Source organism: Protopterus annectens, chromosome 2.part0 (assembly GCF_019279795.1).
Source record: "Protopterus annectens isolate FY-2018-M chromosome 2.part0, PAN1.0, whole genome shotgun sequence".
In the NCBI taxonomy this organism is placed as follows: Eukaryota; Metazoa; Chordata; order Ceratodontiformes; family Protopteridae; genus Protopterus; species Protopterus annectens.
The window spans coordinates 953817486-953830995 of NC_056728.1; the positions used below are offsets into that span (position 1 = coordinate 953817486).

General features: G+C 38.2%; 1 protein-coding gene across 1 annotated transcript in view; it reads left to right on the forward strand.

Annotated features, from left to right (window-relative positions):
• ADAMTSL1 (ADAMTS like 1) overlaps positions 1-13510 on the forward strand; it is a 4128157-nt gene that overhangs the window by 2890003 nt on the left and 1224644 nt on the right. The window contains exon 16 of the mRNA XM_044061207.1: positions 10829-11039. Coding sequence (XP_043917142.1) covers positions 10829-11039 — 211 coding nt within the window. The remainder of the gene's footprint in view (positions 1-10828; positions 11040-13510) is intronic.

Sequence of the window (13510 nt, forward strand, 5' to 3'; positions counted from 1 at the left end):
ACATCTGCACCCCCCACACCCCCTGCTACTTAAGTATACCAACTCTAAGATTGCACTACAGTGAAGAGAATGGTAAAGTTCCCATTCTGCAGTCTACGGCTATCTCCATTGACCAGTTTCAGGGACCTAAATATGGCATGCGACTTAAATAGGACATGCAGGAGGGACATATTTATCTCCCAGTGACTGCTGGGTCTTTGGAACAGCTATCAATTCATGTGAAACAGAGCACTTCTGTTGAAGAGGAACCTGGATGAGTGGATGGGGCACTGAAAATTCTTACCAGGGTTAGTGCCCACAACCCACCATGGTGACCAGGGAAATATGCAGTCATCACTAACTGCAGTCTTTGGTATTGACTAGCATTTCTATGTTATTACATTGGGATGAAACAACTAGGCTCAAAATGACCTCTGGGTCGATAGCCTAGTAATCTCCTGTGATCCCTCACATGCTGACCCCACAGTGACCCCACTTCACTATAAGTACAATTCTTTTTCAAAATTAATGAAATTGCTTTTTAAAAACTATTTCCATTAAATTTTTGTAAAGATTAATGTAATCTTGGGTTATACCATTCTCCAACAAAAAATCAGAAAACCATTCCAACCCTAATTGGTGTGGTATTACACTGTATAGATCTTTTGGATCAATGATGATGAAGATAAATTAATCTTTATATGGTATGTTGTTAATTTTACTTAAAAATTCTGAGGAATCATGACAAATGTGCATTTGTTTTGATATTAAACTAGTAGGTAATTGAACCATGCACATCTACACTTGGGTGCATTGGGAACTCTTGAATGTTTTTATGGATTTTGGGAACTCCAAAGAGCAAGGGGGTGTCATGTGGTTTATTACATTCAAGAAATTATACTCGATAGTTATTTGTTGATCAATTAACTTATCTTCCAATTTACTCTTAATTCTCCTGTATGTCACATTCAGCTCATTTAATGAAACTTTTTCATAAGTGTCTGTTGGTAGCAGCTCCTTCATCTTTTTAGAGTAATCACTGTTGTTCATAGCCACAAACTACCACCCCCTTATTGGACTTTATAACACTAATATTTGGGTTATTTCTTAAGTCATGTAACCTTTTAGACTCAATATATGTTAGATTGTAACCAACCTTAGAGTTCTTACATAAAATATTATGAATATCTAGTCCATAAATTTTTTCAAACGTTTGAATCACATGATATAAGGGGGGGATTATATGTGCTAGATAGTCTCAAATTGTTCATTGTATTAGGTGCATTCTGAAACATAACATTAAAATTAGGTTTTCTTAATACTGTTTCAAGTCCACCAAGATGTACACTACATCCGCATGTTGGCTGGGAACGAATGTCAAACCTCTTGAGAATAAGTCTGCACAATGTACATCAATATTATAAGGAGAAAAGTTAAAAAACAAAAAAAAACACTGGTAGCACCAGAATGAACAAAGAAAGAGACCTCTTTAGTGTAGTTCTAGTTTCATAGTCACTCTCATCACTAGACTTTATCAGAAAAGAGGAAACGTTGTAAATGTGAAAGTCACCATCACTATTGTCCACAATAATACAGGATGGCAATTGGAAATCAAATTTACTGTTGATTTGGTTCACCGCCAATTCAAATTTGCTTGTGTGAGATTCTTACCTCTGAAGCTCCCTTTCTGTATTCTTCACCTGTCCCGCTGTGGTGGCGTGGTAGAATTCTATGGCTGCCATTGGTTGGTTTGTTTCTGACATGAAACTTTGATCCATTCTGATTCCTCAATTGTGGATATTCCTCTGGGTCTAAAAAAATAGTGGCCTTGTTGTTGCACACATTTTCAGCCTGGTCATCACCTTCATGGAAAAAAATAGTGGCCTTGTTGTTGCACACATTTTCAGCCTGGTCATCACCTTCATGGGAAATTAATCAAATATACCATTTAACCAAGTATCCTATGTCTGGGAACCATGGGGGATGCAATTTACTTTTTTATTAGCATAATCTTTTCTCTCACCCTCTAGCTTTTTGATCTTCTGATTTCATATAGTGTGGACTTGCTCATCAGTACTTTTGAAAATGCAAATATGTTCAAATTTATGGGTTTCATAATGTAAGTCATGAATTATTAGATGATCCAATTTCTTAATGGTGCTGATAAGTTCTTTGATCAGTCTCGTATTATACCTCACTAACAAGTCCATATACTCACACCCATGCCTGTCAAAAAGTGTGAGTAATTTTTCATGTAATGCCAAGACTGGTATGAGCCCCACAGGTAACAGCCACATGCGGAGTCCCTTAGGTATGATGTTTGCTTTAAGTAAGTAGTGAGTATAAAGGACCACTAAAAAATATATATATCTTTTCTTGAATTTCTACAGATTGCTAACACTTATTCATCAGAAAGTAGTAGTCACTACAAATTTTCTTTTGTTTATAACCCTCAATGTCCCTCTGGGTGCAGACATGCTGATCAGAGTTTGCTTTCTTCTAAAGCTAAGTCTTCCCCATAGTGCAACAGTTGTTGAGATTATAATGCCCATGGCTGGACTGTCACATCTCAGTTCTATTCACTTAGAATGGAATAACAGAGAAGCAGTGCTAATTCTGAGAGGTATCTGCAGTAGTATCACTTATTGTTCTGCAGTGCTTTTTACAAATGTTTTTCCTACTGATGTGTTGCACATTCTGTGATAAAAAGCATCCAGAAATATCATCTCATTGCAGAGATAAACTTTTTTGGGACATACTGATTTTGTATGCTACAGTTCCTTCTCAAGTTATTCCTCTAATTTTCCCTCCCCCAGTTAGCCACAGTATCCCATTTCCTGCCCTGCAAGGTTTATTCAGTCAGCTATGCATTACAATAGACATCAGACAGTGATGGCAGAAACTGCCTGCCTGGTGTGCTAGTAAAAGTGTTCCCTCATCTCTCTTCTTATTCATGTCGTCTGAATAGCATCATTACCATAAATAATGTTACAAAATGCCTGTATCAATCCTTAACATGCAGAAGTATTCCAGAAACTGTGCTCTGCTCTGTTTATTAGAATTCAAATTGGCTACTCACAGCTGTCAATATGTCGGCAAGCAAATGCTGTTATCATCCACCAAATAGTAGTCTTATTTCAGACAGATCATTATGTAATAATGCAGTTGTCAATCTTGTCACCACTCAGACAGACCGCTGATGTCACCTTCTACCTTTCCTTGCTCTTGCTTTAGTATGCACAGTCAGTGAAACTGCCATTGCACATCTTCTGATGTCACTCAATGTATTTCTCTGTAAGCTCGATATAATGCATACTATCTCTGCACATAGCAATTTGTACTCTTTTCTGCCCAAGCTAAAGTCAATACTACTGTCCAGTCTACAATGCTACAGAAAACAAAGCATGCATCTGCTCCTCCTCAAATTTCTTTGGATAGGAGTAGTTTACTGGGACTGGCTCAGGATTTGATTCAGGCTATTGATCCTTCCTGTAGAGTAGATCTGATAAAAAAAGAGGGATGCCTCGATTCCTGAAGAGATTCAAGATTCTGAATCTGAACAGGAAGGCGTAGTGACCAATTCAGGTTTATGTCCTCGGATTTCTGATTCAGACTCAAAGAAGAGCTCTCTTTCTGATTCTCCCTGTGGGGGGTTCTCTTTCTCTGAGACTTTTGCTAGAATGCCCCAGTGTTTTCACTGGGAGCACCCTGAGGTTTCCTCAGTCTCTCAAAAACGGGCATGAGTTGTTACAGAAGGAGTGTCCACAATCTACACCCATTCCTCCTGTCCTGTGTACTTTAGAAGATATGTGTCTTATAGCCTGCAGTTTCCCTGATACTTAGACATCCCTAAAAAGGCAGATAGGATATATAAAGTTCTTCAGGGTTTTAAATTTTCATACACTATTCATGAACCTGACCCAGCAGCTTTAGCCTTAGTTAACCCTTCTGCTGCTAAGCACTTAGTTAACTCCAACCCTATTCTTTCTAATAAGAATGGGAAAGTTATTGACAGTTATGTAAAAAAGTGTATACTTCTGCAACTTTGAATTTCATAATTTTAAATTGTCAGGCTCATATGTTAAAGTTTATTCTGACATATTGTGAAAGTATGAGGAATGCTTTATCTAAGTTTCTTCATGTGAAGAAAAATCTGCTTTAAATAACTTAGTTCGTATATTGCACAGGCACTACTCATTGTTTGCAGTGTGTGCATGATTGTTGACATGTCTTCCATGGCTATGGCCACTGGTACAGTTTTAAGGAGGCTTGCTTGACTACATTCTCAGAACCTTCCAGATGATGTTAAAAATGAGATTTTAAATTCTCCCTTTGATAAAGATCTAGTGTTTGACCTCTCTGCTGGAGAGTTGATCAAAAAGTGTGATGAAAGGGACAAGCTGATTTATTTATTTATTTTACATTTGTTAACCGGGAGAGTCCGACTGGATACATGTCCATTTTCAGCGAGAAAAGCTCCAAGTACATAACAGACATATGAACATTGTTAATGCAAAAAAAGGAAGATAGTTGAGTTCTAAATACAATATAAAGATACATCACATCTTGGGAAAAAAAAAACAGCAGCAGCATATAAAAAAAAAACATATGTCAGTTACAAAGGCTTGTTAAAAAGCGGTTAAGGATAGTGAGGTAAGAGAAGGGTAAATGATAGTGGTTAATCAGGTTTGGAACAGGGACATTGCCAGAGAGTATTGAGATGGGGTTTAAGCTTTTTGAATTGTAGGAGTGAGGGTTCTGAGGTGAGCATGGTCGGTAGGGAGTTCCACATTTTACCCACAAAGTTTGAGAATAGAGAATCCCCAGCAGAATTATTGGCTTTGGTAGTTTGAGCTAAGATCTTATTGGAGGAGCGTAAAGATTGCAGGTTAATATAGGGGTTAATGCTGTTTTTCAGAGCTGGTGTTTTCTCTGGGTGATACAGTATCTGGTGAGCCGTTTTGAGTTGGTTGAAATGGAGTTGGCTGGAAAACTCTAACCACCCTAGTTGCTTCAAGTTAGTGCAGTGGTGCGTTCTAAAGGTGGAATTTGTGGCAAATCTAGCTATGTGATTGTAACAAGAAGCAAGTTTGTTAAGGGTTGTCTTGTTTAGGTTTGTAAAGAGGGGGGAGGCATAGAAAAAAGTTGATAGTAGGTGTGTGCTGGCAATTGTAATTTTAGCGTGAGGAGTGAGAAAGTGTTTTACTTTATAGAGAGAGCCAAGCTTTTTATTGTCAGATTTTCTATCCTTCCTTTTCCAAATTGCCAAGAGATTTTATTTCTTCTCATCCAATTGCAGCAAAAAACAGAATAAATAGTCTCAACAGAATTCAGGTAAACAGACCTTTAAGATGTGTCAAGGAGATTTCAAAAAGATGTCTCAAACCTCCCAAAACCAAAGACACGCCAACAAGTCTGAATGACTATTCAATAGACCTTGTGACCACCTCCCAATCCTGGCCATCTTTATATTCCAAAAAGTCTGAATCTTCATTTTTATTTTTGGCAACAGATTGTTTCGGACAAATGGGATCTGAAAATCATTTGTAAGGGTTACAGATGACATTTTTTTTTCTACCTGTTCTTCATCATATGCCGTCACACTGAGTGATGGAACCAGTTCCTCCTTCCCAGGTAGGTAGGGTTTTATTCAAGGATGTTCCTAGTCCCAAAGAAAGAAACCACTTGTAGACCAGTTCTTGGTCTTTCTTTCTTTAACCTGTTTGTCATAGTGCCCAAATTCAAAATTATGTCACTTCGCAACCTGTTGCCTCTTCCTTGGTAAAATTTGACTTAAAAGATGTTTATCATCACATTCCTACTTATCCAGACTTCAAGTGTTTCTTAAGGTTTTGTGTGCTTGGATCACATGATCAGTTCTCTGCCTTACGTTTTGAACTATGCACTGCACCGAGAATGCTCACAAAGTGTCTAACTCAAGTTATAGCTCATTGCAGGCTACAGGGTACCCACATTTTTATGTAATTAGACAATTGCTTATCTTTTCATAGTCTTTTTCAAAATGGCAGAAATCTCTCTCTCTCTTGGTTGAGAGATCTCTTGCACAAGCTGGGATCCAAGAGTATATGCAAATGTATATCCATGTTTGAGGAAAAGAGACATAGAGAACATCACAGAGATGAGAGAAACTAAATGGATAATAAACTTGCGAGCTGACCAACCACCGGGCCTAAATAGCATTATTCCGATAAAACCTATTTTGAAGATGAGGAGACCCATCATAACTTGAGCGAACATGAGGGGGGGAGCATCAAGGGCATATGAAAGAGAATATTCAACATTCTTATATTTACCTTTATGTCAGAAGAAGTCATCCTATCATTCTTATGTAACAGATTATGTGCCGATTGTCTTCCAAGTAAGGTCAAGTTGCTTCCCATCCATGGAAAGAAAATGTTAACACCGTGTGATCACGGTTAAGGTTTATCTTTGTATTCAATACATCTCACGATCTTGTCTCCCGCATGCAATGAGAATACAAGTTCCAAATGGATGGACAATTGTAAAGAACAGACACAGCATGAATGTTCTTCAGTCAGCAATTCTTGGTTATTAATGACAAGAAAAAGAACAGTAATTTTTGTTGGGGATGCCCATGCCGCCCTGCCTAATATGCTGCTGATTGGACAACAGTGTTACCTATGGCTCTCTAATAAACATGGTGATTTCAAAAACCAAGACAAAGCTAATATGGGGCATCGAAATTTCAAGTTTGGGAATATTTCCCTATTCACCAAGTATGTGTGTCACTCTTAGTGAATGATGGAATAACATTTTGGTAAAGCTGCCACTTGGAATTATACTGTGTTTTAGAAATCATAGTTTGTTGCGATGATAGTTCACGCACAACTAGAAGATAATCTTTGCCTGGATCTGACTAATATTTCATCAAGAAAAAGCTATCTTGATTGGCTTCTCTTCTAATAAGTTACTAATTATAATATAATATCAAAAAATAAGTTAAACATAAGTAAAAGAAGGAAGCAACATATCTTCCAGTCTAGTCATTGTTTATTGGTCAAAAAGATGACTGTGGTTTATTATTGGCCGTGACTTTTCAGCTACTTTGCATATTTACCATAGGGATCACTATTATGACCAACATAGGGATGCAACCCCAATGTGAATTCCCATTGGCAACTCTAGCTTAGAGAGAGATGTATTGTTGAGCCGATATTGGTCGTCAGTACAGCGCATTTGCATATTAGTCATCAGTGCTAATACAATCAAAATAAAGGCAGGATCCAACAATGAAAGTTTTTGGTTGGTGTTACGAATTAAAAGAGATTTGGTAGGAAGGAAAGTCATTGGTTATTTGTATTTTGCAAGTTGTCATTGGCTAATTGATGGTTAAAGAATGTATATAAAAGCAAGTTTGTCCCTACTATAATTACGATCTGATGAAGACCTAATCAAAAGTGCTTATCGTATGCAAGCATCCAGGGACTTTATATTATTTTAATTTCCACTTTGAATTTTATTCGATAAAACTTTTAATGAACTTTGGATTTGTTCATTTGGAATATATCTTTCGGATATCTGTTTCCAGCTTGGGGATCTTACGTTAGCCTTGGTGTTTTGCTGCCTAGTTTTGGTGCTTAAGAGTATATGCAAAAGTATTTCTTGACTCCCTCATACACAGTTGTGTTCCTGAGATGTCAAGTAGATAACTCAGTTCAAAGATCTTTTCTTCTACATGAAATAATAGATCTAAGGTTTTCCACTCAGACTTCAGTCACTGCAAATGAATACCTCAGGATTTTGGGTATCATGGCATCTATGATTCTCATGATACCCTGGCAAGACTACAAATTAGAAAGATACAGTGGAATCTGAAATCTGTCTCGTTCAAGCATCAACACCCTTTATCTTTTCAGATCCCACTGCTGGGGTTTTTCAGAAGAGAAATCACTTGGTGAAAACAACAGGTATCCTTAAATTGTGGTCTCCACTTCTCCCTCCCTTTTCCAAAAGCAGTCAGTCACCACAGATGCTTCAGACTTTGCTTGGGGAGCAGTTTCAGAAGGAATAAAAGTGCAGGGGATGTGAGATGCTAAGGACAGATGCAAGCACATAAATATCAAGGAGATGCTTGCCCCGATCAAGGCACTCAATTGTCTGAAGCATATCTGGTCCCCAGTACCTTTTCAAGTAGTTGCAGGCAATACCACAGCAATGTGGTACATCAACAAGCAAGGGGGAGCCAGGTCATACTCGCTTCACAGATGAGCTGTGTTCACTTAGGATATAGCTTCACAGCACAATCTCACTCTACAGGCATCCTACATTCTGTCAGAGAAAAACTGTGTGGCAGAAAACTGAGCAGGACCAAGCCAGACCCCTATGAATTTAAACTAGATCTAGGGGTCTTCCAATATTCTATCCATCTGTAGGGAGTTCCTCAAGTAGACCTCTTTGCCTCTTCTCTGAACAATCAACTGGCAAACGTCTGTTCCAGGACTCTGTGCAAGAAGGCCTGGAAGACAGATGCCTTTTCTTTGGACAGGAATGTTCCTGTATGCTTTTCCACCATTTCCACTAATATCCAGAGTACTTTTGAAGATTCAGAAGGAAACCCCAAGATCATTGGGGTGACTCCCTTCTTTCCCATGCAGCTGTGGTTCTCCCTTCTTTTGGAAATGGCAAGGGGCAGTTACCATAAGCTTCCTCACAGAATGGATCTACTCACACAAGAATAGGAGGTGTTTGATACAATCCGACACCAATCATTTTCAGTTGACTGCCTGGATGATAGTGTCTTAATTCCTTTTAGTCACCTCTTTTCTGAGGATGTGCAGCAGGTACTAATGGAGGCAAGAAAGCCTGCTACTAAAAAAATCATGTAAGTGGAGAATGTTTTCTAGTTGGTGCCAACAACATAACCAGTACCCATTCAAGGATAACTGTTTTCTTGTTTTACAGTATTTGTGTGTTACTATCCTGTAGCCTTTATCCACGGTGGTGGTGCTGCGGTAGCGTTGTCGCCTCACAGGAAGACACTGACCGGTTTGACTCTCAGCTAGAGCATCTTCTGCGTGGAGACATGCGTGAATGGGCGTACCTTCATTGAAGGTTGTGCATTAGGGCTGGCAACTCAGCATGTAAAAATAAACTGCCAATCATTAGCGGACTGGAGTTCTGCTGTGGCGACCCCTAACTGGGAAAAGCCAAAAGACACAACAACAACTATCCTATGGCCTTTCTTATTCCCCTATGAAGCTTCATTTATTGACTATTTCAGCATGTCTGTGCCATGGATCCTTTTCTTTCAAGGCAGTCACATGTCAAAATATTCTTGAAAGGGGTTTTGCATAAGAGGTCTCCAAGTAAATTGGGGGGGGCATTTCTTGGGATTTAATTTTTTGATAGTGAAACTAACACGTGCTCCATTTGAACAAGCTAATCTGGCTGACTTGATATTTTTAACATGGAAAATAGTTTTATAGATTGCTCTGACCTCTGCAAGAAGGGTATATGAGTTACAAGGTCTTATGGTAAGTCAACCCCACCTCATTTAAGACAAGGACAAGGTTTCTTTGAAAACTAATCCTTCTTTTATGCCTAAAGTGGTATCTCAGTTTACTTTTAAGTCAAACTATCCATCTCCCCATATTATTTCTGTAACCTAAAAATTACGGAGAAAGGGATACTCCATACCTTGGATGTCCACAGACATGTCAGGTACTATCTTGACAGAACTAAATCTTTCAGTTCTTTGGATGAATTGTTTATTTCTTTTGAGAGTAAGAAGAAGGGGCAACCAGTGACAAAACAGTCTGTTTTCAAATGGTTCTCTAAAGCTATTACCTTTTGTTATACTCACCATGACAAATCTATTCCAGGCAGGGTAAAAGCCCACTCTGCAAGAATCTTCACTTCTTCTATGGCTTTTTGGACAGAGTTGGATTCTAGAAGTAGCCTAGAAGCTTCTACTTGGTCCTCTGTACATACTTTTACAAAGCACTATAAACTGGATTCCTTCTCTAGGTCTAGATCAGGCTTTACTAGGACCATTCTCCAGGGTCTCCTGGAACAATCCCCTTCCACCTCCCAAATGTAGTTACCTGTGGTAATCTACCCATATAGCTACAGCTAATGAAGCAGTGTTCAATATGATGAACATGGTATAGTTGTGTAAGTAAACTTACTATAACAGTAAATGTTTGAATGATCACTGGTGCAGTAGCCACTCTCTCCCTCCACCTTCATTGTTTTTTGGTATGTTTTTTATGCCATGGTGTGGACATTTATTTTTTATTTCCAGCTTTGCCCTTTCAGGGCTCAGCCTCCTTCTCTCTACTGGCAGGAAAGCTCTGAAGGACATTGCACCAAAACTTGGCTTTTAGTTAGCTCAGGTCGAGCTACTTGACAGTTTGGGTGCGTGGAAGGTGCCCTGATGCTTTAGATGCTGGCTGGCTGTTATATCCTTAGTATGATATAACCCCATATAGCTAAGGCTACTGCAGCAGTGATCACTAAAACATCTACTGTTATGTTAAGTTCAACTTACACAACAATAATGTCTTTTCTATCCTGACAGCCTCTGAAAAGAGGCTATACCAGACAGACTTTCCCAATAAACAAATGCAATATAAATACATTTTCAAGTTTGCGCATATACAGTTTTCAGAATTTATATTGCTTTTAGACTATAAAATAATTTATGTAAACTAATTTTTTTCAGAATGTACTGCAAGATACTACAGATGGTGTGTGTGTGTGTGTGTGTGTGTGTGTGTGTTTGTCTGTCTTAAGAAGTGCACTTTGACTCCAATGTATTTATAACTCTTTCTCTCTGTCCTTGTCTCCCTCTCATGGTTTTCCTTAGGTGGGAGCATGGGAATTGGAGTGCATGTTCTGCTACCTGTGGTGTAGGACTACAAACCCGGGATGTCTTTTGTTTTCATCTGCTTTCGAGAGAAACTAATGAGACTGTGATACTTGGAGATAAAAACTGCCATAGGCCAAAGCCAGTTGTGGTACAAGCCTGCAATCGTTTTGACTGCCCCCCTGCCTGGTACCCAATGGAATGGCAAGAGGTAGGTTATCTTTAACAATAGCACCTACTTTAAAACATCTGACAGTTCTTTGTTGAAGACATGTCAAGGATTGTTTCAGGTTTTAACTAGATAAGTAATACTAATGAATGTTCCACCTCCTTTAACTATAAAAGCCAAACCAAAAAATTGTTTTGGAGTATTGTGGCAATAGCTAGAAAAAAATTATTACAACAAGTGAAAATCAAACCCATTCTTGCATTCAAAGAATTTTTAAATTTAACAGCAATGCTGTTGTAAAACTGAAAAAGAAATAATTAGAATAAGGTCTGTAAATCATACTAAGACTTTTATTTGTTGGGATAGCCTTGAAATGCTGCTATTTGAAATACCAAGATTCTTAATTGTATTAGATTACTACGATGATTCATTGTATTCTAGCATTGTGTAACAATAATGACACTGAATTTCTTTCTTTCTGTGTATATATTGTATATTTGTTAAATCAATAAACATTTTCTTAAAAAAATGAATAGTTTCAGGCTTACTCTTCTGAAACACCTGCAGGTAATGTGATGTGCCATGCAGAATCATTATATTCTGTTCGTATTAAGTAAATTGTAAAACAGTTTTACACTGTTATACATCTGGAAAGAATCTACCACCATCCAAGACAATTTTCTGGCTTTAGAAGCAGTCTAAAAAATGTATACATCACCTTAGTGTCTTATTTAGACTGAATTAAGTACAGAACTCTTAGTTTTCTTCTTACATATAGCAATTATTTGTAACATCTAACCACTGTCAGACATTCTTTGAACATTTGAAGAAAATATCGCAAGGCAGATCTTCACTGAGAGATTTTAAGGGGAACAGTTTGTAGCATCTTTATCTTAAATCTAAACTTGTGCAAATTAATAAACTCATAGCTGCAGTCAATGTGTGCAGATAAAGGCACAGTTAAAGGCATGAGAAAAAAATAAAGAAATGCCATGTTGGTCCACTAACAGAAAACACAGACACTGGAACACAGATGTCATGTAATACCTTTTTATTGGACCAACATAGGTTTTGCACTTACTCGAGCTTTCAGGCTGGCATGAGCCCAGCTACAACTCCTAATGAAAGTCTTATACCATCTAAAAATCTCAACTAATTACAAAATCTGTGTTGATGCAGTACAATCATGGCTGTTATACAGTATAATTGTATTTTCAAATAAAGCCATATTATTTCTGTTAGTCTCATTTATTTTTTGTTTACTAGGTAGGTTCTTTGAGCCATAGCCTTCTTTGCAATAGCAAGCTGGAGAGAAAATATCTGAAGTGCATGAACAATAAACACTTCTTAAGTCAATACAGGACAGGGGATATTTAAAGAGTTCTTATTTATGTGGAAAAGCATTGCATGTGGGCATATAAACCCAGTGGCTCTCTAGTTGTTCATTCCTTTTGTTAATGTGACCATAGCTTGCCCCTCTTCACTGGCCGTTGCTGGTTTACACAAAATAATCATTTTGTGAAGTCCTGCCCATTAAACTAATTAAATTGCTTTGTCTAACTGATGTGATCCACAGACCCAGAATAGTGAGCGACCCCAGATAACTATTGGTGTAACCAATTATCTTCAGACAAAATTTTACTCCAAATTGCATCACCTTGCTGTTGCAACTAATGTGATTATAGTTTGTGTGCTCTCAGCCATCACTGTTTTAAACAGAGTTTATGCTGTGTTCACTTTCAGTTACTCTTATCTGTTTTATTAAGTGACCCCAAAAATACTACCTGTTGCCAAGGAGTAACAGCATGCCTCCCTCATCCTTAATTAGCCTATTAGTGCTTGAATTTGCAAGGCAATGTAGCACCACCTCATGTTTACTAACAGCTTCCATCTAATCATACTGATTCCACTTGTAAGATATGCACTTATCTAACCTGGATGCAAGTTGTTCTACCCTGTTTATAATCAGTACACAGGACCACAGCAACTCTGTATTATAACAACATTATAGCATCACTCTAACATATGGAGAGGTAGTAGAAAGTCATCCTTGGCATCTTAGACATCCTGCTAGCTTACCCAGCCAGTATCCAAAATACTAATACCAGAGCAACACCCACACCTAAATGTTACTGGAATTTGCGTGTACCTTTAAGATTCCATAAACATGCAGCACATCCCTGAAATGTTTTAGTCATTAGTGACTCCACTGTAAAACAAACAAACACAAAGCTCAGCAGGTTAGCAAGGCATATGGTGAGACCTTCCACTCTGGTGCTAGGATTAGGGACATCACTAGTGTCCTTAGGTCCCACCCCAGATGTGATTATGACTTTGTAGTTGCCTATGTGGGGATGAATGATGCTCAGGTATCCCATCCTAGGGAAGATTCACAGAAACAGTGTTGAGCTGTTTGCTCATGTTGAAAAAGTCAAGGTCCTGGTATTGAGCAGCATTCTCCATCACCAAAAATGTTGCCTAAATTCAAGGAGAAGTTAATTGGATGCAATAAC